The 23748-nt window shown below is 50.6% G+C and overlaps 1 protein-coding gene across 10 annotated transcripts in view; it reads right to left on the reverse strand.

Moving 5' to 3' along the window:
- Positions 1–23748, reverse strand: part of ZMYND8 (zinc finger MYND-type containing 8) — a 163713-nt gene that overhangs the window by 82969 nt on the left and 56996 nt on the right. For all 10 annotated transcript variants that reach the window (XM_075350625.1, XM_075350623.1, XM_075350621.1 and 7 more), the window contains 4 exons: positions 19471–19689; positions 17677–17790; positions 14790–14882; positions 14198–14285 (listed from right to left, as the gene is read on the reverse strand). In XM_075350625.1, the coding sequence (XP_075206740.1) occupies positions 14198–14285; positions 14790–14882; positions 17677–17790; positions 19471–19689 (514 nt within the window). The remainder of the gene's footprint in view (positions 1–14197; positions 14286–14789; positions 14883–17676; positions 17791–19470; positions 19690–23748) is intronic.

Genomic DNA, 23748 nt, shown 5'->3' on the forward strand with positions numbered 1-23748 from the left:
AAGCGTAGGTATGCACCTGATAGTGTTTCGTGAAAGTGTGCAGACTCGACCAGGTAGCCGCCTGACACACCTGCTGAGCCGTAGCCTGGTGCCGCAATGCCCAGGACGCACCCACGGCTCTGGTAGAATGGGCTTTCAGTCCTGAAGGAACCGGAAGCCCAGAAGAACGGTAGGCTTCAAGAATTGGTTCCTTGATCCACCGAGCCAAGGTTGACTTGGAAGCCTGCGACCCTTTGCGCTGGCCAGCGACAAGGACAAAGAGCGCATCCGAGCGGCGCAGGGGCGCCGTACGAGAAATGTAGAGTCTGAGTGCTCTCACAAGATCTAACAAGTGCAAATCCTTTTCACATTGGTGAACTGGATGAGGGCAAAAAGAAGGTAAGGAGATATCCTGATTGAGATGAAAAGGGGATACCACCTTAGGGAGAAATTCCGGAACCGGGACGCAGAACCACCTTGTCCTGGTGAAACACCAGGAAGCGGGCTTTGCATGACAGTGCAGCTAGCTCAGACACTCTCCGAAGTGATGTGACTGCCACTAGGAAGACCACCTTCTGCGAGAGGCGAGAAAGAGAAATATCTCTCATTGGCTCGAAAGGTGGTTTCTGAAGAGCTGTTAGCACCCTGTTCAGATCCCAGGGTTCTAGCGGGCGCTTGTAAGGGGGGACTATGTGGCAAACCCCCTGCAGGAACGTGCGTACCTGCGGAAGCCTGGCTAGACGCTTTTGAAAAAACACAGAGAGCGCAGAGACTTGTCCCTTAAGAGAGCAGAGAGACAACCCCTTTTCCATTCCGGATTGAAGGAAGGACAGAAAAGTGGGCAAGGCAAATGGCCAGGGAATAAAACCCTGATCAGAGCACCAGGATAAGAAGATCCTCCACGTCCTGTGGTAGATCTTGGCTGACGTTGGTTTCCTGGCCTGTCTCATAGTGGCAATGACCTCTTGAGATAACCCTGAAGACGCTAGGATCCAGGACTCAATGGCCACACAGTCAGGTTGAGGGCCGCAGAATTCAGGTGGAAAAATGGCCCTTGAGACAGCAAGTCTGGTTGGTCTGGTAGTGCCCACGGCTGACCCACCGTGAGATGCCACAGATCCGGGTACCACGACCTCCTCGGCCAGTCTGGGGCGATGAGGATGGCGCGGCGGCAGTCGGACCTGATCTTGCGTAACACTCTGGGCAGCAGTGCCAGAGGAGGAAAAACATAGGGCAGTCGAAACTGCGACCAATCCTGAACTAATGCGTCTGCCGCCAGAGCTCTGTGATCTTGAGACCGTGCCATGAATGCCGAGACCTTGTTGTTGTGCCGGGACGCCATTAGGTCGACGTCCGGCTTCCCCCAGCGGCAACAAATCTCTTGAAACACGTCCGGGTGAAGAGACCATTCCCCTGCGTCCATGCCCTGGCGACTGAGAAAGTCTGCTTCCCAGTTTTCTACGCCCGGGATGTGAACTGCGGAGATGGTGGATGCTGTGGCTTCCACCCACAGCAGAATCCGCCGAACTTCCTGGAAGGCTTGCCGACTGCGTGTGCCGCCTTGGTGGTTGATGTATGCCACCGCCGTGGCGTTGTCCGACTGAATTCGGATCTGCCTGCCTTCCAGCCACGGATGGAACGCCTTTAGGGCTAGATACACTGCCCTTATCTCCAGAACATTGATCTGAAGGGAGGACTCTGTTGGAGTCCAGGTTCCCTGAGCCCTGTGGTGGAGGAAGACCGCTCCCCACCCTGACAGACTCGCGTCCGTCGTGACCACAGCCCAGGATGGGGGCAGAAACGATTTCCCCTTCGACAAGGAAGTGGGAAGAAGCCACCACTGAAGTGAGGCCTTGGCTGCCCGAGAAAGGGAGACGTTCCTGTCGAGGGACGTCGATTTCTTGTCCCATTTGTGGAGAATGTCCCATTGAAGTGGACGCAGATGAAACTGCGCAAATGGAACTGCCTCCATTGCTGCCACCATCTTCCCTAGGAAGTGCATGAGGCGTCTCAAGGGGTGCGACTGGGCTAGGAGGAGAGATTGCACCCCTGTCCGTAGTGAACGCTGTTTGTCCAGCGGAAGTTTCACTATCGCTGGGAGAGTATGAAACTCCATCCCGAGATATGTCAGCGATTGGGTCGGTGTCAGTTTTGACTTTGGGAAATTGATGATCCACCCGAACCTCTGGAGAGTCTCCAGAGCAATGTCCAGGCTGTGTTGGCATGCCACCCGAGAGAGGGCCTTGACAAGAAGATCGTCCAAGTAAGGGATCACTGAGTGTCCCTGAGAGTGTAGGACTGCTACCACTGTTGCCATGACCTTGGTGAAGACCCGTGGGGCTGTTGCAAGGCCGAAAGGCAGTGCCACGAACTGAAGGTGTTCGTCCCCGATGGCGAAACGCAGGAAGCGCTAATGCTCTGGTGCAATCGGCACGTGGAGATAAGCATCCCTGATGTCGATTGAGGCTAGGAAGTCTCCTTGGGACATCGAGGCGATGACTGAGCGGAGAGATTCCATCCGGAACCGCCTGGTTTTCACGTGTCTGTTGAGCAGTTTGAGGTCCAGAACGGGACGGAAAGATCCGTCCTTTTTTGGTACCACAAACAAGTTGGAGTAAAAACCGTGACCCCATTGCTGAAGGGGAACAGGGATAACCACTCCTTCTGCCTTCAGAGTGTTCACCGCCTGAAGAAGAGCATCGGCTCGCTCGGGGGGCGGAGATGTTCTGAAGAAACGAATCGGAGGACGAGAACTGAACTCTATCCTGTAACCGTGAGACAGAATGTCTCTCACCCATCGGTCTTGGACATGTGGCAACCAGGCGTCGCAAAAGCGGGAGAGCCTGCCACCGACCGAGGATGCGGTTTGGGGAGTCCGCAAGTCATGAGGAGGCCGCTTTGGGAGCGGTTCCTCCGGCGGTCTTTTTAGGACGTGACTTAGACCGCCATGAATCAGAGTTCCTCTGACCCTTCTGAGGCCTGTTGGATGAGGAGAATTGAGACCTGCCTGAGGGCCGAAAGGACCGAAACCTCGATTGTACCTTCCGTTGTTGAGGTCTGTTAGGTTTGGACTGGGGTAAGGACGAGTCCTTACCCTTGGATTGTTTAATGATTTCATCCAATTGCTCGCCAAACAGGCGGTCGCCAGAAAATGGCAAACCGGTTAAAAACTTTTTGGAAGCAGAGTCTGCCTTCCATTCACGTAGCCACATGGCCCTGCGGACTGCCACTGAATTGGCGGATGCTACCGCTGTACGGCTCGCAGAGTCCAGTACAGCATTCATGGCGTAGGACGCAAACGCCGACGCCTGAGAGGTTAAGGACACAACCTGCGGAGTAGCGGCCCGTGTGACTGCATTAATCTCAGACTGACAAGCCGAGATAGCTTGGAGTGCCCATACGGCTGCAAATGCCGGAGCAAAGGACGCGCCGATAGCCTCATAGATGGATTTCATCAGGAGCTCTATCTGCCTGTCAGTGGCATCCTTGAGTGATGCACCATCTGCCACTGCAACTATGGATCTGGCCGCCAGTCTAGAGACTGGAGGATCCACCTTGGGACACTGAGCCCAACCCTTGACTATGTCAGGGGGGAAGGGATAACGTGTGTCATTAAGGCGCTTAGTAAAGCGCTTATCCGGAAAGAAGGGAATTTTGTTACTTACCGTAAATTCCTTTTCTTCTAGCTCTTATTGGGAGACCCAGACGATTGGGTGTATAGCTACTGCCTCCGGAGGCCACACAAAGCATTACACTAAAAAGTGTAAGGCCCCTCCCCTTCTGGCTATACACCCCCAGTGGGATCACTGGCTCACCAGTTTTAGTGCAAAAGCAAGAAGGAGGAAAGCCAATAACTTGGTTAAACAAATTCACTCCGAGTAACATCGGAGAACTGAAAAACCGTTCAACATGAACAACATGTGTACCCGAAAAAAAAAAAAACCCAAAAATCCCGAAGGACAACAGGGCGGGTGCTGGGTCTCCCAATAAGAGCTAGAAGAAAAGGAATTTACGGTAAGTAACAAAATTCCCTTCTTCTTCGGCGCTCTATTGGGAGACCCAGACGATTGGGACGTCCAAAAGCTGTCCCTGGGTGGGTAAAGAAATACCTCATGTTAGAGCTGCAAGACAGCCCTCCCCTACGGGGAGGCAACTGCCGCCTGCAGGACTCTTCTACCTAGGCTGGCGTCCGCCGAAGCATAGGTATGCACCTGATAATGTTTGGTGAAAGTGTGCAGACTCGACCAGGTAGCTGCCTGGCACACCTGTTGAGCCGTAGCCTGGTGTCGTAATGCCCAGGATGCACCCACGGCTCTGGTAGAATGGGCCTTCAGCCCTGATGGAACCGGAAGCCCAGCAGAACGGTAGGCTTCAAGAATTGGTTCTTTGATCCATCAAGCCAGGGTGGCCTTAGAAGCCTGCGACCCTTTGCGCTTACCAGCGACAAGGACAAAGAGTGCCTCCGAACGGCGCAAGGGCGCCGTGCGGGAAATGTAGATTCTGAGTGCTCTCACCAGATCTAACAAATGTAAATCCTTCTCATACCGATGAACTGCATGAGGACAAAACGAAGGCAAAGAGATATCCTGATTAAGATGAAAAGAGGATACCACCTTCGGGAGAAACTCCTGAATGGGGCGCAGCACTACCTTGTCCTGGTGGAAGACCAGGAAAGGAGCCTTGGATGACAGCGCTGCTAGCTCAGACACTCTCCGAAGAGATGTGATCGCTACCAGAAAAGCCACTTTCTGTGATAGTCTAGAAAGTGAAACCTCCCTCAGAGGCTCGAAGGGCGGCTTCTGGAGGGCAACTAGTACCCTGTTCAGATCCCATGGATCTAACGGCCGCTTGTACGGGGGTACAATATGACAAACCCCCTGCAGGAACGTGCGCACCTTAGGAAGTCGTGCTAGACGCTTTTGAAAAAAAGACGGATAGCGCCGAGACTTGCCCTTTAAGGGAGCCGAGCGACAAACCTTTTTCTAACCCAGATTGCAGGAAAGAAAGAAGGGTAGGCAATACAAAAGGCCAGGGAGACACTCCCTGAGCAGAGCACCAGGATAAGAATATCCTCCACGTTCTGTGGTAGATCTTAGCGGACGTGGGCTTCTTAGCCTGTCTCATGGTGGCAACGACCCCTTGGGATAATCCTGAAGACCCTAGGATCCAGGACTCAATGGCCACACAGTCAGGTTCAGGGCCGCAGAATTCCGATGGAAAAACGGCCCTTGGGACAGTAAGTCTGGTCGGTCTGGTAGTGCCGACGGTTGGCCGACCGTGAGATGCCACAGATCCGGATACCACGCCCTCCTCGGCCAGTCTGGGGCGACGAGTATGACGCGGCTGCAGTCGGATCTGATCTTGCGTAGCACTCTGGGCAAGAGTGCCAGAGGTGGGAACACATAAGGGAGCCGGAACTGCGACCAATCTTGCACTAAGGCGTCTGCCGCCAGAGTTCTGTGATCGCGAGACCGTGCTATGAAGGTTGGGACCTTGTTGTTGTGCCTGGACGCCATTAGGTCGACGTCCGGCCTTCCCCAGCGGCTACAGATTTCCTGAAACACGTCCGGGCGAAGGGACCATTCCCCTGCGTCCATGCCCTGGCGGCTGAGGAAGTCTGCTTCCCAGTTTTCTACGCCGGGGATGTGAACTGCGGATACGGTGGAGGCCGTGGCTTCCACCCACGTCAGAATCCGCCGGACTTCCTGGAAGGCTTGCCGACTGCGTGTCCCTCCTTGGTGATTGATGTATGCCACCGCTGTGGAGTTGTCCGACTGAATTCGGATCTGCTTTCCTTCCAGCCACTGCTGGAAGGCTAGTAGGGCAAGATACACTGCTCTGATTTCCAGAACATGGATCTGAAGGGTGGACTCCTGCTGAGTCCACGTACCCTGAGCCCTGTGGTGGAGAAAAAACTGCTCCCCACCCTGACAGACTCGCGTCTGTCGTGACTACCGCCCAAGACGGTGGTAGGAAGGATCTTCCCTGTGATAATGAGGTGGGAAGAAGCCACCATTGCAGAGAGTCCTTCTGTGAAAAGGAGACTTTCCTGTTCAGGGATGTTGACTTCCCGTCCCATTGGCGGAGAATGTCCCAATAAGAGGACGCAGATGAAACTGCGCAAACGGAACCGCCTCCATTGCCGCCACCATCTTCCCGAGGAAGTGCATGAGGCGTCTTAAGGAGTGCGACTGACCTTGACGGAGAGTCTGCACCCCAGTCTGTAGTGACCGCTGCTTGTCCAGCGGAAGCTTCACTATCGCTGAGAGAGTATGAAACTCCATACCAAGATACGTTAGTGATTGGGTCGGTGACAGGTTTGACTTTGAGAAGTCGATGATCCACCCGAACGTCTGGAGAGTCTCCAGCGCAACAGTCAGGCTGAATTGGCATGCCTCTTGAGAGGGTGCCTTGACAAGTAGATCGTCCAAGTAAGGGATCACAGAGTGTCCCTGTGAGTGCAAGACTGCTACCACTGCCGCCATGACCTTGGTGAACACCCGTGGGGTTGTCGCCAGACCGAATGGCAGAGCTACGAACTGAAGATGGTCGTCTCCCATCACGAAACGTAGAAAACATTGGTGCTCTGTAGCAATCGGCACGTGGAGATAAGCATCTTTGATGTCTATTGATGCTAGGAAATATCCTTGAGACATTGAGGCAATGACGGAGCGGAGGGTGTCATCCGGAACCGCCTGGCCTCCACGTGCTTGTTGAGCAGTTTTAGGTCCAGAACGGAACGGAAAGAGCCATCCTTTTTTGGCACCACAACCAGATTGGAGGAAAACCGTGTCTTGTTCCTGAAGAGGAACAGGGATTACCACTCCTTCTGCGTGCAGAAGAGCATCGGCTCGGTGGGGAGGTGGGGACGTTCTGAAGAATCGAGTCGGAGGACGAGAACAGAACTCTGTCCTGTGCACGTGGGCACAATGTCCCTCACCCACCGGTCTGTGACCTGTGGCAGCTAAATGTCGCCAAAGGCGAGCGAGTCTGCCATCAACCGCGGATGCGGAGAGATGAGAGAGCTGAGAGTCATGAGGAGACCGCCTTGGTAGCGGTTCCTCCGGCTGCCTTCCTTGGGCGTGATTGAGCCCCCGGAAACTGAGCCCCTCTGAGGCTTTTCAGCTCTTTTGGACGAGGACAATTGGGACCTGCCCGAGCTTGGGAAGGACCGAAACCTCGACTGTCCTTCCAGGACAGCCTTAATAGGGTAAGTCGCAATGTAGACATTGCGAGGATACGGACGCCCCTGCGGCACAAATGTACATATGCTCAAGACCAGCTGTGCAAGAACAGCTGAAAAGCTTAGGGTGCCCATACGGCTGTAAATGCCGGAGCAACCGACACGCCGCTATCCTCATAGACAGATTTCAACCACAGTCTATCTGTCTGGCATCTTTAAGTGAAGTCCCATCTCCACTGCAACTATAGCTCTAGTCGTAAGCCTGGAGATTGGAGAATCCACCTTTGGACCCTGGGTCCCACGCTTGACCACGTCAGGGGGAAAAGGATAACGTGTATCCTTAATACGTTTGGAGAAAACGCTTATCTGGTAAGCGTGGTGTTCCTGGACTGCTGCTCTGAAGTCAGCGTGGCCAGAAAAATACTCAATCTACGTTTGAGCTACTGAAATGGGACTTCTCCTGCTGTGAAGCTGACTCCTCCGCTGGGGGAGCTGAGGGAGAAAGATCCAACATTCCATTGATGGACGCTATAGGATCATTCCTTAAGGCGTCACCATCCGGTGTATCCGGATTGAGAGCGTTGTCAGGATCAAAGTCCTGATGAGCTACGTCTGCCTCATCATACAGAGAGCCTCCTGGGACCCCCCCCGGGGAACCGATCTTATTCCCAATGAGGGTGGCCAGGGAGCAATGATTTGCCCATGGCCTGTCCGGACTGCAAGTCTCTATCCCAATTCAACTCCATCCCTGTCCTTGGACAGGTTTGACAGGTGGTTCCTTTGGCCACGTCTAGTAGAGACCCCGGCTGACCAAGTGCTCCAGGGGAGCATTGCACACAATGGGGTTCAGTGCCGTGGAACAGTATCACATGCAGTAAAAACAGCATCGAAAGCCTGTGTTGCTTATATGCTGCTGCCGACTAGCCATCTAAGACATAGAGCCAAGAATGGCGACCGTACAATGCAATGTATAGTATACCAGCATAAAGTACAATGAACACTGCAGCACATGCAATACAAGCAGCATAGAAAGCCTGTGCCTTGGCACCCCTGCTTTTCTGCTGCTGTAGACTAGCCATCTAGGGGAATATAGCCCAGAATATCGACCATACAGTGCAATGTATAGCATACAAGCATAAGTACAAATGAACACTGCAACCCCTGCAATACAAGCAGCATAGAAAAAACCTGTGCCTCAGCACCCCTGCTTTTCTGCTGCTGTAGTCTAGTCATTCTAGGTGAAAATAGCCCAGACTAGCGACTGTACAGTGCAGTGTATAGCATACAAGCATAAATACACATGAACACTTCAGCACATGCAATACAAGCAGCCTAGAAAGCCTGTGCCTTAGCACCCCTGCTTTCCTGCTGCTGATGTGTCGCCATCTAAGAGGGCATATAGATACAAATGGACACTTCGGTATTTAGTGGGGTCAGCACTTCAGGTGCCGCTTACCGCCCGCCTATAAGCGGGTGTGTGGTCGCCCTAGTCCTGTGCCTGGTCGCCCAGAGTCCGATCTCTCAGCTCGGACTGCAGGAATGGCTGCCGGCGTCCTTCTCCAGCTCGTGTGAGTAGGGGGCGGGCCGTGGGCGTGCCCCCAAGTCAGAGCGGGAAACCGGCGTCCCACAGTGTCCAGTGAGAGGGCTGGAGCATGTAAATAAGGCTCCAGCCCTCGGCGCTGCTGATTGTACAGCGTCTCTCCCCTACCCTGATTGACAGGGTGGGGGCGGGAACGAAGCGGAGCTAGGCCGCAAAAGCCGGGGACTGGATTTATAAGCGCCGCCGCCGTAAAAGCGCGGTCGGCGCTAAGTCCCCGGCGCACTACAAGTCCCAGCCGCGCCGCCGCTCCCGGAGCGTCCGGCGCGGTAGTTCCCCATACATAAAGTCACTCAGCTAGGCTGCAGTGACTGTAACCCTTTACTGTCCCCGGCGCACTAGCACACCCAGCAAGTCTGGAGTGTGCTGTGCCTGTGTGTACGGGGACACAGAGTACCTGAATGGTGCAGGGCCATGTCCCTGAACGGTACCCAGCTCCGTATCCAGCAGGTTCAATGGGTCTGTGGATGGAGCCCGGCCTCAGGGCTTTGGGGCCGGTAAGATCCCACTTCCTCAGAGCCCCTCAGGGGGATGTGGAAGGAAAACAGCATGTGGGCTCCAGCCGCCGTACCAGCAATAGGTACCTCAACCTTACAAACCACAAGTGGGGTGAGAAGGGAGCATGCTGGGGGCCCTAGTATGGGCCCTCTTTTCTTCCATCCGATATAGTCAGCAGCTACTGCTGACTAAACAGTGGAGCTATGCGTGGATGTCTGACCTCCTTCGCACAAAGCCGAAAACTGGTGAGCCAGTGATCCCACTGGGGGTGTATAGCCAGAAGGGGAGGGGCCTTACACTTTTTAGTGTAATGCTTTGTGTGGCCTCCGGAGGCAGTAGCTATACACCCAATCGTCTGGGTCTCCCAATAGAGCGCCGAAGAAAGCTCGGTGTTTCTGGACTGCATCTTTGAAGTCGGAGTGATCAAGAAACGCACTCCGTGTACGTTTGGGAAACCTAAAATGAAATTTCTCCTGCTGAGAAGCTGACTCCTCACTCGGAAGGGCTGGAGGAGAAAGATCTAACACCTGATTGATGGACGCTATAAGGTCGTTTACTATGGCGTCCCCTTCAGGCGTATCAAGGTTGAGCGCGGCATCAGGATCAGAGCCCTGATCTGCCCCATCCGCTTCATCCTCCAGAGAGTCCTCATGCTGAGACCCTGAACAGTGTGATGAAGTCGAGGGAAGCTCCCAGCGAGCCCGCTTAGTCGGTCTGGGACTGCGGTCCGTGTCGGAGTCCTCCCCGTGGGACCTATGAGTCGACCCAGGAGCACTTTGCTGCTCCGACCGAGGGGGGCCTGGGGGCAATGAATCAACAGTGCCCGGGGCCTGTGTTACAGGTCTGGACTGCAAAGCTTCTAGTATCTTAGCAGACCATCTATCCATAGACTCAGAAAGTTTGTCAGCGAATACTGCAAACTCTGTCCCTGTCACCTGGACAGTGGGGGCCGGTGGTTCCACCTGGGCCGGGGGTCCCACCAGTGGCTGAGACTCCGGCTGAGTGAGTGTCACAGGGGCCGAGCATTGCACACAATGAGGGTAGGTGGAACCTGCAGGTAGCATTGCCGCACATGAGGTACAGGTTGCAAAGTAAGCCTGTGCCTTGGCACCCTTGCTTTTTGCGGACGACATGCTGTTGTCTCCTCTTAGAGCAATCAGTGAGGGTATATAGCCAAAAGCTAATAGTGCGGCCGTACAGAGTAAATGTATACAATATAAGCATATAAATATACACTTCGGCACCCAGGGGGGCCAGCACCTAGTAACAGGTGCGGCTTACCGACCGCCCTCAGCGGTTGTGTGACCACCAGATTCCCTGCCTGGGCCTCCCAGAGCTGTGGAGCTCGGAGTTGTCTCCCCTCTGAAGTTCTCCAGCGTCAGAAGTGCTGATAGCAATGGCTGCCGGCGTTCTGAGAGGAGGAGGGAGCCGAGGGCGTGCCTCAGAAAGTGCGGGAATCTGGTGCCCCACGGTGCTCAGTGAGGGGGGAGGAGGATACAAAGTATGCTCCAGCCCTCAGCGCTGACGTCCAGTGCAGCGTCCCGCCCTTACCCCTGACTGGCAGGCCCGGGGGCGGGAATATGCGGTACTAGGCCGCAAAAGCCGGGGACTAAAGTTATAAGCGCGGCCGGCAAACAAGCGCGGTCAGCGCGGTAGTCCCGGCGCACAAACACACCCAGCAGCTGCTGCAGTGTCCATTACACAGGCGCTCTATGCGCCGTCCCCAAGGGGACACAGAGTACCTCATAGGAGCAGGGCCTGTCCCTGACGATACCCGGTCTCCTGTCCAGCAGATTCCCCCAGGGGCTGCGGAGGGAGCATGGTCCCAGTGCCTGGTGACCGGTTAGGATCCCACTTCACCCAGAGCCCCTAAGGGATGGGGAAGGAAAACAGCATGTGGGCTCCAGCCTCTGTACCCGCAATGGGCACCTCAACCTTAACAGCACCGCCGACCAGAGTGGGGTGAGAAGGGAGCATGCCGAGGGCCCTGTTATGGGCCCACTTTTCTTCCATCCGATATAGTCAGCAGCTGCTGCTGACTAAAATGTGGAGCTTGCGTGGATGTGTGCCTCCTTCAACACAAAGCAATAAAACTGAGGAGCCCGTGATGCACGGGGGGGGTGTATAGGCAGAGGGGAGGGGTTTACACTTTTAAGTGTAATGCTTTGTGTGGCCTCCGGAGGCAGAAGCTATACACCCAATTGTCTGGGTCTCCCAATGGAGCGACAAAGAAAACGTCGTTTTGGCGTTTGGAATTTTTTTGCCGATACGCCGTATACTGACCAGATTAATTGATTTTATATTTTGATAGATCGGGCGTTTCTGAACGCGGCGATACCAAAAGTGTGTATATTTTTTATTTTTTTTAACTCTTTAATTTTCAATGGGGCGAATGGGGGGTGATTTGAACTTTTAGTTTTTTGTTTTTTTTAAATTTTTTAAAACTTTTTTTTAACTCTTTTTTTTTACTAGTCCCCCTAGGGGGCTATTGCGATCAGCAATCCGATCGCTCTGCAGTATCTGCTGATCACAGCTACACAGCTATAAACAGCAGATAAGCTCTCTGTCTTTTTCACTGTGCAGCGGGCACAGCGAAAGTGAAAGCAAGTCATATGTAGTACAGGAGTCATCACATGACCCTGTGCTACCATGACAACTATCGGAAGTCACGTGATCGCGTCACGTGGCTTCAGGTATCGGGCGGTAAGTAAAAGTTTACCGCGATCGCGCTTATAATGGCGCTGTCACGTATTGACAGTGCCATTTAAGGGGTTAATCGGCACGAGCAGATAACGATTCTGCTCGTGCCTAGCAGGCACACATCTCAGCTGTGAAAATCAGCTGAGATGTGCGCCGATCGCGGCATGCTGCCGCCGGAGGACCGCGGGCAGTAACATTATGACATTTAGGACGTAATTTTACTGCCCGCGGTCGTTAAGGGGGTTAATACACATTTACACAACGGGATTATCAGCAACTTCACTAAAGGTCCAGTCACACTAAGCAACTTACCAGCGATTCCAACAACGATAGGGATCGCTGGTAAGTTGCTAGGAGGTTGCTGGTGAGATGTCACACTGCAACGCTCCAGCGATCCCACCAGCAACCTGACCTGGCAGGGATCGCTGGAGCGTCACTACACGAGTTGCTGGTGAGCTCACCAGCAACCAGTGACCAGCCCCCAGCGCAGCGTGGAAGATGCTGCGCTTGGTAACTAAGGTAAATATCGGGTAACCAACCCGATATTTACCTTGGTTACCAGCTCACGCAGCTACACGTGCAGAGAGCAGGGAGCAGCGCACACTGAGCGCTGGCTCCCTGCTCTCCTAGTACAGCACACATCGGGTTAATTACCTGATGTGTGCTGCAGCTAAATGTGCACAGAGCAGGGAGCAGCGCACAATGCTTAGCGCTGGCTCCTTGCTCTCCTAGCTACAGCACACATTGGGTTAATTAACCCGATGTGTCCTGCAGCTACATGTGCACAGAGCAGGAGCCGGCACTGACAGTGAGAGCTGCGGAGGCTGGTAACAAAGGTAAATATCGGGTAACCAAGGACAGGGCTTCTTGGTTACCCGATGTTTACATTGGTTACCAGCCTCCGCAGAAGCCGGCTCCTGCTGCCTGCACATTAGTTGTTGCTGTCTCGCTGTCACACACAGCGATCTGTGCTTCACAGCGGGAGAGCAACAACTAAAAAATGGCCCAGGACATTCAGCAACAACCAACGACCTCACAGCAGGGGCCAGGTTGTTGCTGGATGTCACACACAGCAACATCGCTAGCAACATCACAAAAGTTGTTCGTTAGCAGCGATGTTGCTAGCGATGTTGCTTAGTGTGACGGGGCCTTAAGTCTGCAGTCGCTGACTGGCTGCCTGCCGCTCCTTGGATTTCTGCCTATAGAGTCACCAGGTGCCATATAAGATACTGTATATATAAAACATTGTGGTGGAAAAGTAAGGCAACAAGGCTTTGGTCTCACAATTTTGCAGACAGGTCCTTCACCGGATTTTTTTTTCTCATAAATCTTGATATTATGTGCCTCTCCACATATTTATGTTATTTCAGCAATATTACCTTTTATCATGCTCTAGCAGCACTTCCTCATTGCTGGCTCCAGCTCTGATGGGGTTATTCTCTCTCCTGACCTCCTGGGTTCAGTTCCTACAATTCCCATGATCCTTTGCAGTGGCACTCTCCGCTCTGCTCATCCTCTCACCCCCACCCCCGTACGAAAACATACTCACCCGACAGACATGACTCCTCCTTCTCTCCTCTTGCTCTTGGTGCCGGCCCCCAGCTGCAGGATGGTAAGTAAAGCCTCCTTTCCTTCTCATGCTGGGCTGTGACGTGCGGTGATCACCGCCCACAGCCCAGTCACTAAGGATCAGAGACAGCTACTGCTGCTGATGTAACGTCAACTTTCAGAGCCCAGAAGTTGACGTGACATCAGCAGATACCAGAGGCCACAGCACCCGGGGGTCATGTGACCGGCACTGGACAAGCAGAATAGCGCCGCTCAGTGCCAGAACTGGAAAAAGAAAGCAATTAAGAAGACAACTGAAATGGTAAGTTACACTAATAGAGAGAATAAAAAAAATGTGTGAACCACCCTTTTAATGTGTCTGAAAAAACAACTGCGCCATCGGTTTTAGGGTTTGCAGTTATCGTTTCACCATGGTACATCTGCACCTAAAGTTTCCATGTGCTTTTCTCACTTAGGCTGCTCATACTTTAGGCCTTTTAGGTTGATCTGGATTAAACTATTCGATAAAGCACTTCTGGGTACAGTTCATGCAGTCAAATACAGAACCGTGGACCAAGGGGTGATGGAAAACAGCTATAATAGAAGTGAATTCATACTGCAGAAGTGTACAGCGCACCGAACCATTTAGTATTCTTCATTTTGCTGCAGCCTTGGCAATAATCATCACTTACCCCCATTATATATGATGCAATTATGTAATATCCATTTGGCATCTGCCAAGAAGGCTTCTGTGCAACCGTACATTTTCTTTTTAACATTCTGCACAAAAAAAAAACCTAGTTTAATGGATAGGTATATATACCAAGCAAAACTGCAAGGGAAACAGCAGCTACATGTAAGATAATTTATGGCAATATCCAGCACCAGCAAAGGCCCAGACTGCATTAACCCCCTAAAGAAAAAGGCCTGGCACATACATGGTGACAGGTGAGCCATCCAGGGGCGTCTCAGACATGCAGCAGAGCTGTGAAAGGTCGGGTAACACTACGAAGGGGTGCTCTGCGACTAATGCCCCCCAACTTACACATTAGAGGAAAACTGGCCAATCTTACGTGTATGGGGGACTCTGGAAAAATGGTATTATGGGGTAAAGGATAGAATATACTGAATAGAACATAAATGTATTATGTTTGGGGAAGGAAGAGAATGTTTAACTTTTTCTGCTAAAAGTGAAAAGGGTGGTGCTATCCACAGAAAAACCTAAACAGCAGCCACTGGCCTCACCACACAATAACATGGGCCATGTAGGATGGAGGCACTGACCTTTTCTAATGTACTGAGATCCATAGGATTAAATATATATTCTGAGTAATCAGGATGCTGCTCCAATGACACCGGCTTCTGGAAGGGCTCTGTCTGTAACATAAGACGCTCAATATTATTATATATGGATACTAAACTGCACAACACAGTCATGGCTGAAAGTGTTGGCACCCCTGAAATTGTTCCTGATAATGAAGAAGTATTTCTCCCAGAAAATTATTGCAATCACACGTTTTGTCATACACATTTAATTTTCTTTAAAAGGGCAAATTAGACATTATGTCACACAAAATTCCAAAAATGGGCCGGACAAAATTGTGGGCACCCCTCAACTTAATATTTGGTTGCACACCCTTTGGAATATATAACTTTAATTAATAGGTTCCTATAACAGTCAACAACTTCTTCCTCCTCTCAGCTGGAATTTTGGACTCTTATTTTGGAAACTGCTCCAGGTCTCTCATATTTGAAGGCGCCTTCTCCCAACAGCAATTGTAAGATCTCTCCACAGGTGTTCAATGGGATTTAGATCTGGACTCATTGCTGCCTCTTCAGAACTCTTCAGCGCTTTGTTTCCATCCATTTCTGGGGCTGCTTGAAGTATGTTTGGGGTCATTACCCTGCTGGAAGACCCATGATCTAGGACACAAACACAGCTTTTTGACACTAGGCACTACATTGCAACCCAAAATCATTTGGTAATCTTCAGATTTTGTGATGCCTTGCACACAGTCAAGGCCCTCAGTGCCCGAGGCAGCAAAACATCCCCAAACATCTGTGAGCCTCCACCATATGTGACTGTAGGTGCTATGCTCTTTTCTTTGTAGGCCTCATTCTGTTTTCGGTAACCAGTAGAATGATGTTCTTTACCAAAAAGCTCTATCTTGGTCTTATCTCTCCACAAAACGCTTTCCCTTCAGGATTTTGGCTTGCTCACGTACATTTTGGCAAACTGCAGTTTATATCTTCATGTCTCTCAGCAGTGGGGTGCCAGGGACCAAGAACTCCAAAAAGGCTATGTGCGTACACTGCAGATTTGTTTCTCCAGCGAAAAACGCACCTCTGGCAGAAAAATGCACCCCAAAAACGGAAGTGTTTTTGCCTGCGTTTTTGTCCCTGCGTTTTTTTAAACATTATCAATAGCAAAAACACAGGGAAAACCGCAGGGACCTGCAGAAAAGTAGTGACATGCTGCTTCTTTTTGCTGCAGACAAACTGCAGCAAAACCTATATGTAAAAAAGAAGCAACATGTGAACAGCATTTCAGATTTCTCATAGACTTTGCTGGGGAAGGACTCCATGAAGTTTATGAAAACAAACTGCACCAAAAACGCTTAGTGAGGCACCTGGATGGACATGACAGTGCTTTCCTCAATCTTATTAATATTGCATCCACAATTATTTATATTTTTTGCTTTTAAAAAAACTCAGAAAGATAATCCACTTTACTTTAGCTATAAAAAAAAATCTCCCCCAGAGCAAGATGCATTTTGAGTATAAATCACACCAAGTCTCCACATAATGAGGAGTTGAGTAGACGCTTTTACAGCAAAAGCTGCAAGCACAGCAGCTTGGCCATCAGCACCACTCCCTTTAGCAATGGCTTCTTAAAACTGGATCGGGTCAGGGCAACATCTGCAGGGATTCTCCATTTTCTGCATACACAAAAAATAGGGGCATCAAATGTGGGGCCACCGGGACAGGACTGACAGCAGTAATGCATGTTGTATATAGTGAAGCAGAATGTGTGTACATCTGCTGGTAATTTTACCATTGCCACTTTGCATGTCAAGGTCCTGTCCGTACAGATTGCATCTCTGAGTGAGACCACACTAAGGCTAGTTTCACACTTGCGTTGAACGGCATCCGTTGCATTGCGTTGTGTGACGGATGCTGCAAAACACTGCAATTCGTTTTGTTTGGTTGTTTTTTTTTTACAGTTTTACCGTCGGCAGACTATTGTGAACGATCAGCATCACTAACAGTAGCCGGCCACCGGGTGATCAGCCGCTCACTCACAGTAGGCGGCCGCCGGGTGATCAGCCGATCACTCACAGTAGCCGGCCGCCGGGTGATCAGCCGATCACTCACAGTAGCCGGCCGCCGGGTGATCAGCCGATCACTCACAGTAGCCGGCCGATCAGTCACAGTAGCCGGCCGCCGGGTGATCAGCTGATCGTTCGGTCGCCGACAATGTGTGCGGGGAGCGGGAGTGGGGGACGGAGTGCGGTGGGTGGAGCCGAGCAGGGCCATGGCTGAGGACGTCAGTGCCGCGGGGACTGCATCGCTGGGGGACAGGTGAGTGAGTGTGAGAGTGTGTGTGTGTGTGTGTGTGTGTGTGTGTGTGTGTGTGTGTGTGTGTGTGTGTATGCATACGGAGTGCGGGAGGGGGCGGAGCCGAGCGGGGAAGTGCCGGGCTCCCGGCACACGCAACCAGGGTTCCTTGGTTACCCGATGTGTACCCTGGTTACGGGTGAAGGGAGCCAGAGAGAGCATGCGCAGTGAAATCCAAAGGATTCCGCTGCTCAAAAAAACGTTACATGCTGCGTTCCTTCCGCCTGACGCAGCGTCAAAATAACAACGCTGTGTCGTCCGGCGGATGCAACACTGACACTTGCGTTACAGTGCGTCATCCATACAAGTGTATGGAGAATAGCGCAGTGCATTAACGGACTGCGCTATTCTCCATAGTGACAGACTCCGCTGAACGCAAGTGTGAAACTAGGCCAAGTCATCTTCTGACATGCAACATTATATCAGGAGATGCCATTTGTGTCGATTCCCGGACTAAAGGCACCTGATCACCTAAGCCACGAGGACACCCATCAGGGTAGAGCTTTATTTAAAGGCGTTGCGGCGGATTTCTGGCCCTCAGAGGTGGACTTACCCCAGGCTGCTTCATCTTCTGTAGTGCAAATTTCAGCAGGTACGAGAGCTGCTCTATGGTCAACATAGTCATTGCTTTACTCTGTGTCTCTATGCATTCTGCAACTGTGATTTTCTGGAGATACAAAAACATCACTAGTAAAGGATAAAGCGACGACCCCAACACTTCCAGAGATGCCGTAAGAGGGCTCCTATAGATCAGTGTTCCCAAACTCCAGTCCTCAAGAGCCACCAACAGTCCATGTTTTCAGGATTTTTTAAGTATTACATAGGCTATGTTTTCAGGATTTCATTAGTATTGCACAGGTGATGATTCCAACACATGTGCAATGCTAAGGAAACCCTGAAAACATGCACTGTTGGTGGGCCTTGAGGACTGGAGTTGGGGAACACTGCCATAGATGGTGTACCTGGAGGGTCTCCTCTACATTCCCCACTCATTACCACGGATACCCTCTCCTACTAAACATCCCTTCACTCTATAAGAGATTTAATTTATGGACCTTAAAAGGGAACTGGTCACCACTTTTTTGGCGTATAAGCTGTGGCCACCACCACCGGGCTCTTCTATATATACAGCATTCTAACATGCTGTATGTAAGAGCCCAGGCTGCTGTGAGAACATAAAAAACACTTTATAATACTTACCTAACGGTCGCACGGTGGGCCTTATGGGCGTCTCCGTTGTCCAGTGCAGGCGCCTCCCCTTTCGGCCATCTTGGTCCTCTTTTTGAAGCCTGTGTGCATGACGCGTCTACGTCCTACATACTTGCCGATCCTGCGCAGGCGCTCTACAATACTTTGATCTGCCCTGCTCAGCGCAGATCAAAGTGCACCTGCTCAGGACCTGAATGCTGGTGAGTGTGGAGGACGTCGGACGCGTCATGCACCGCGGCTAGAGAAGGAGAACAAAGATGGCCAAAAGAGGTATCGCTGGCACCGTACAACGGAGACGTCCATATGACCAACCGCGCAACCGTTAGGTAAGTATTATTAAGTGTTTTTTATGTTCTCACAGCGGCCTGGGCTCTTATATACAGCATGTTAGAATGCTGTATATAAGAGCCCGGTGGTGGTGGCTGCAGCTTATAGGCCAAAAAAGTGGTGACAGGTTCCCTTTAACACCCCAATGTCCCAGTGACACAGCTTGCACAGTAGTGGACTGATCTGATCACTAGTGGGAAGGGAAAGATAGCTGACTACTCATTGGAGACCCCCAATTCTTAATAACTGGCCCTAAGTCATCCAAACATGCCTTGATGCAAAGACTAAAGGGGCATTTACAGCAAAGGATAATCGTTAACAAGCACGCTTATAAACGCTCATTTCACAATTATCTTGCGGTATAAACAGGTTGTTGATCACTTGATGAATGAGTAATGTACTAAATCATTGCGTGAAATGATCTTTTGTGCAACATAAAAGATCATTATTCTTGTCGGTGCATTGTTCTACATGACCAGGGCACACACTGCCGGGAACTATGGTTGCTTATGTGTACTGAGCGATCTAGTGCAGATCTAGTATAGACCGCTCCGTGTGCATTATTTGATTTTGCTCGTTTACCGTCAGGCAATCGGGTGACCAACAATTGGCAAAACGTTTACCGGTCAGCGGTGGTATAGTGCCGCCGATCAGTCCATATAAACAGACCTTAAGAGGTGTCCAGATGGATTACCAAGGACTGCGCATTAATGCCGCCTGTGCTAACCCCTGCTGCCCCTACAATAATCCAGAAGCACAATATAATAGAAGTATGTAAGGTCCACTGAGCTGGTAACACGTGGAGCCTCACCTCACACTCAGGACAAAACCAATCGCCCTCAGGCTCAGCAGTCAGTTTCAGACACTTAGCGTGATAAACTCTGGGGCAGAGCTCACAGCAAAGGACTTGTCCTTCCCGGTGACAAACCCAGCAGTAGAAGTCATTGCGGCCGTCCTGCGGTACAACATCAACAGGGTCTGTGGTGAGTGGCTGCTTCATATAGTAAAACGGACCATGTCTTAGCTCTGACTGAAATGTAGGCAAGAGAGACAGGATTGGGTTCAAAACACGTGTACATGGATAGGAGACACAACACAAAGCTCAATGTGCAGTTAGCAAAAGTAAAAATGATAAAAATGTAGACAAAACACGAGCAAATATACAGTGTACACTGCCGGAGTGAGCAGAAAGTAGGGCAAACACACATGCTCACACTGTTCATCATATACAGTATGTCACAAAAGTGAGTACACCCCTTACATTTTTGTAAATATTTCATTATATTTTCTCATGGAACAACACTGAAGCTATGACGCTTTGATACAATGTAAAGTAGTCCGCGTATGGCTTGTATAAAAATGTAAATTTGATGCTCTCTAAATATCTCAACACCCAGCATTGAGGTCTAAACCGCTGGCAACAAAAGTGAGTACACCCCTAAGTGAAAAAGGTCAAATTGTGTCTAAGCAGTCAATATTTTGTGTGGCCATCATCATTTTAAAATTACTGCCTTAACTCTTTGGGCATGGAGCTCACGAGAGCGTCCCAGGAGCTGCTGGATCCTCTTCCATCCTCCATGATGATATTACGGAGCTGGTGGATGTGAGAGATCTTGCACTCCTTCACTTTGCATTTGAGGAGGCCCCACAGATGCTCCATAGTGTTTAAGTCTGGAGACATGCTTGGCCAGTCCAGCACCTTTAGGCCTAAGCCACACGGCGAGAATATCGGTGCGAGTGGAGTGCGATAAAACATCGCATTCCCCTCGGACCAATTCTAGCCTGTGTGTCAGCACACGAGTGATTATTTTCTCAGCCCTAATCGGACAGAGAAAACGATCGCAGCATGCTGCCATTGTAATCCGAGACTCTTTTCTCTCGCACCCATTCAAGTGAATGGGGCGAGAGAAAAATCGCACTGCACTCGCAGTACACCGGTGTACTGTGCTCGCAGAGCGAGAATCGCAATAGCCGGCTACGGAGGAGAGAGGGAGAGAAATCCCTCCCACCCCTCCTCAGTGCCGGCCCTCCCCTCCTCAGTGCCGGCCCTCCCCCCGCAGCTGAGGTCCGCTCGCAGGGTCGGACCTCAGATGCAGGCACACTCGCATGACACTCGGCTCCTGCTGTGCTGCCAGCGTGAGCCGAATCTCATGCGAGCATCGCAGTAGTGCCCCGTGTGGCCCCAGCCTTACTCGGTTTCTCTATTAAGGCAGCGGTCGTCTTGGAGGTATGTTTGAGGTCATTATCATGTTGGAATACAAAGGCAGGGACAATGCTCTTCCTCAGTATGTCACAGTACATATTGGCATTCAAGGTTGCCTCAATGAACTCTAGCTCCCCACAGCCGGCAGCATTCATGCAGCCCCAAACCATGAAACTCCCACCACCATTCTTGACTGTAGACAGTCACCACACACGGTTGGCACTATTTGAACCAAATAAGTTTATTTTGGTCTCATCGGAGAACAGGACATGGTTCTAGTAATCCATCTCTAGTCTGCTTATCTTCAAACGGTTTGCGGGCTTTCCTGTAAATCATCTTTAGAAGAGGCTTCCTTCTGGGATGACAACTATGCAGACCAATGTGATGTAGGGTACGGCATATGGTCTGAGCACTGACAGACTGCCCCCCCACCTCTGTAGCCTCTACATCTATTTTGAAGAGACGGCCTATGGATATGACGCTGAGCACATGCACTCGACGTCTTTGGATGACCATGGTGAAGCCTGTTCTGAGTGGAACCTGACTTGTTAAACCACGGTGTGGTCTTGGCCACCATGCTGAGCTGTTAGGGGGTTGACAATCTTCTTATAGCCTAGTCCAGCTTTATGTAGAGCAACAATTAGTTTTTTTAGATCCTCAGGGGATTCTTTGCCATGAGGAGCCATGATGAGCTTCCAGTGTCCAGTATTAGAGAGTGTGTGAGCGATAACCCCAAATATAACATCTGCTCCCCATTCACACTTGAGATCTTTTAAACAGTAATGAGTCACATAACAGAAAGTACAGAAAATGCCTAACTGGGCACAATTTGGCCATTTTCACTTAGGCGTGTACTCACTTTTGTTGCCAGCTGTTTAGAGATTAATGGCTGTGTTAAGTTATTTAGAGGGCACCAAATGTACAATGTTATACAAGCTGTACACTGGCTACTTTACATTGTATCAAAGTGTCAGAGCTTCAATGTTGTCCCATGAAAATATATAAAATATTTACAAAAATGTGAGGGGCATTACTCACTTTTGTGACATACTGTATACTAGCAACTATCGAGTCAGCTCATGGGGGTCTGAGCCCTCCATGAAAGTACTGAGGCAATCCACCATAAGGCGTCAAAGCTTGTTTAGCTGGTATGCAGAAGAAAGTTGCTCACAATGGAGATGTATGCAGTACTACCTTACTGGACCCAATACTTTAAACGGGTTGCCCCAGTTAGGAAAACCTGTGTCCTCTAATGCAGATTTATTTTTTTTTAAATAAAATGTGCTTCACTTAACTTCCCCAGGTCCAGCATTCAGTGAGCTCAAAGGCCCAGACCAAAAGCCCTCTTAGAGTCGCTGATGTTACGTCAGCAGCACTGAATATGAGAAACCAGGAGCAGCGGCAGAGATTTAGTGCTGGACCTGGGGATGTTGAGTAATGCACTTAATTTTCTCTAACATAAACTGTGCCCAGAGACTAGGATTTTTTAAAAGGTGACAACCCCTTCATACAGTAAGTGATTCTTTACAGCATGTTAGCAGCAAATAAATAAATGCAAGGTAAATAATATAATTAGAAAGCTTTATCTTCTCATGCTAGTAACACAGCTTTGGGTGTGGGCACCATCAACCAGCCAGAGGCGTTATACTAAATGTTTTAATACCATGTAGCAACAAATATGCATCATGAACTGCATGATTTATGTGCAGATTTTGTCATGGATTTCATACCACTGAAAAGGGATCAGTTGATGGGGAAAATCTGCAGCAGAAACAGACAATAGGTGGACTTAAAATCTGCACTGCAGGCAAAGTTGAGCACGTTTTTGGGGGGTTTCCCCCGCAGCATGTGAATTGGATTTGTTAAAATATCTACTTCACTGAGAGTCTAAGGGGTACTTTGCACGCTGCAACATTGCAAGCCGATGCTGCAATGTCGAGCGCGATAGTCCCCGCCCCCGTCGCAGCAGCGATATCTTATGATTCCTGGCGTAGCGAACATCATGGCTATGCCAGCTTCACATGCACTCACCAGCCCTGTGACGTCGCTCTGGCCGGCGTCCCGCCTCCTTCCTAAGGGGGTGGGTCGTACGGCGTCACAGTGACGTCACATGGCAGGCGGCCAATAGGAGCGGAGGGGCGGAGATGAGCAGGATGTAAACATCCCGCCCACCTCCTTCCTTCCGCATTGCAGCCGGGACGCAGGTAAGGTGATGTTCCTCGCTCCTGCGGCTTCATACACAGCGATGTGTGGTGCTGCAGGAACGAGAAACAACATCGTACCTGTCGCTGCACCGGCATTATGGAAATGTCGGACCCTACACCGATGATACCATAACGACGCTTTTGCGCTCGTTAATCGTATCAAAAAGGATTTTCACACTACGATATCGACTGCGACGCCGGATGTGCATCACTTTTGATTTGACCCCACCGACATCGCACCTGCGATGTCGTAGTGTGCAAAGCCCGCCTAAGGCTATGTTCATGCGCTGCATTTTTTATGCAGGTTTTTTTTTCTGCAGCAAAACCTGCTTTCTTGGCAGTAAAAAAGCCGCTTCCAAAAACACAACCTTATATGCTGCAGATTGTCCACCTCCAGATGGCAGCAGTGAGTCTTTCAAGTGTGAATATGCCCATAAATTGTAGGTGGTGACATCTGCAAGGAATATTCACAGAAAGAATAGACAAGCTGCAGATTTCCACTCCACCCGGCAGTTTACACACCGGAAATTTCCACAACGTGTAGACGAGATCCCTCTAAGACAACGTGGATTTTCTGCACATAACTCTGCAGCCAACATGCTTATATGTGCAATGGTAAATTATTAAGTTGTTTATGAGTTTTAATTCACCCAGCCCCTACATTGCAAGTTAGGTTTATTAG

Source organism: Anomaloglossus baeobatrachus, chromosome 5 (genome assembly GCF_048569485.1).
Source record: "Anomaloglossus baeobatrachus isolate aAnoBae1 chromosome 5, aAnoBae1.hap1, whole genome shotgun sequence".
Lineage (NCBI taxonomy): Eukaryota > Metazoa > Chordata > Amphibia > Anura > Aromobatidae > Anomaloglossus > Anomaloglossus baeobatrachus.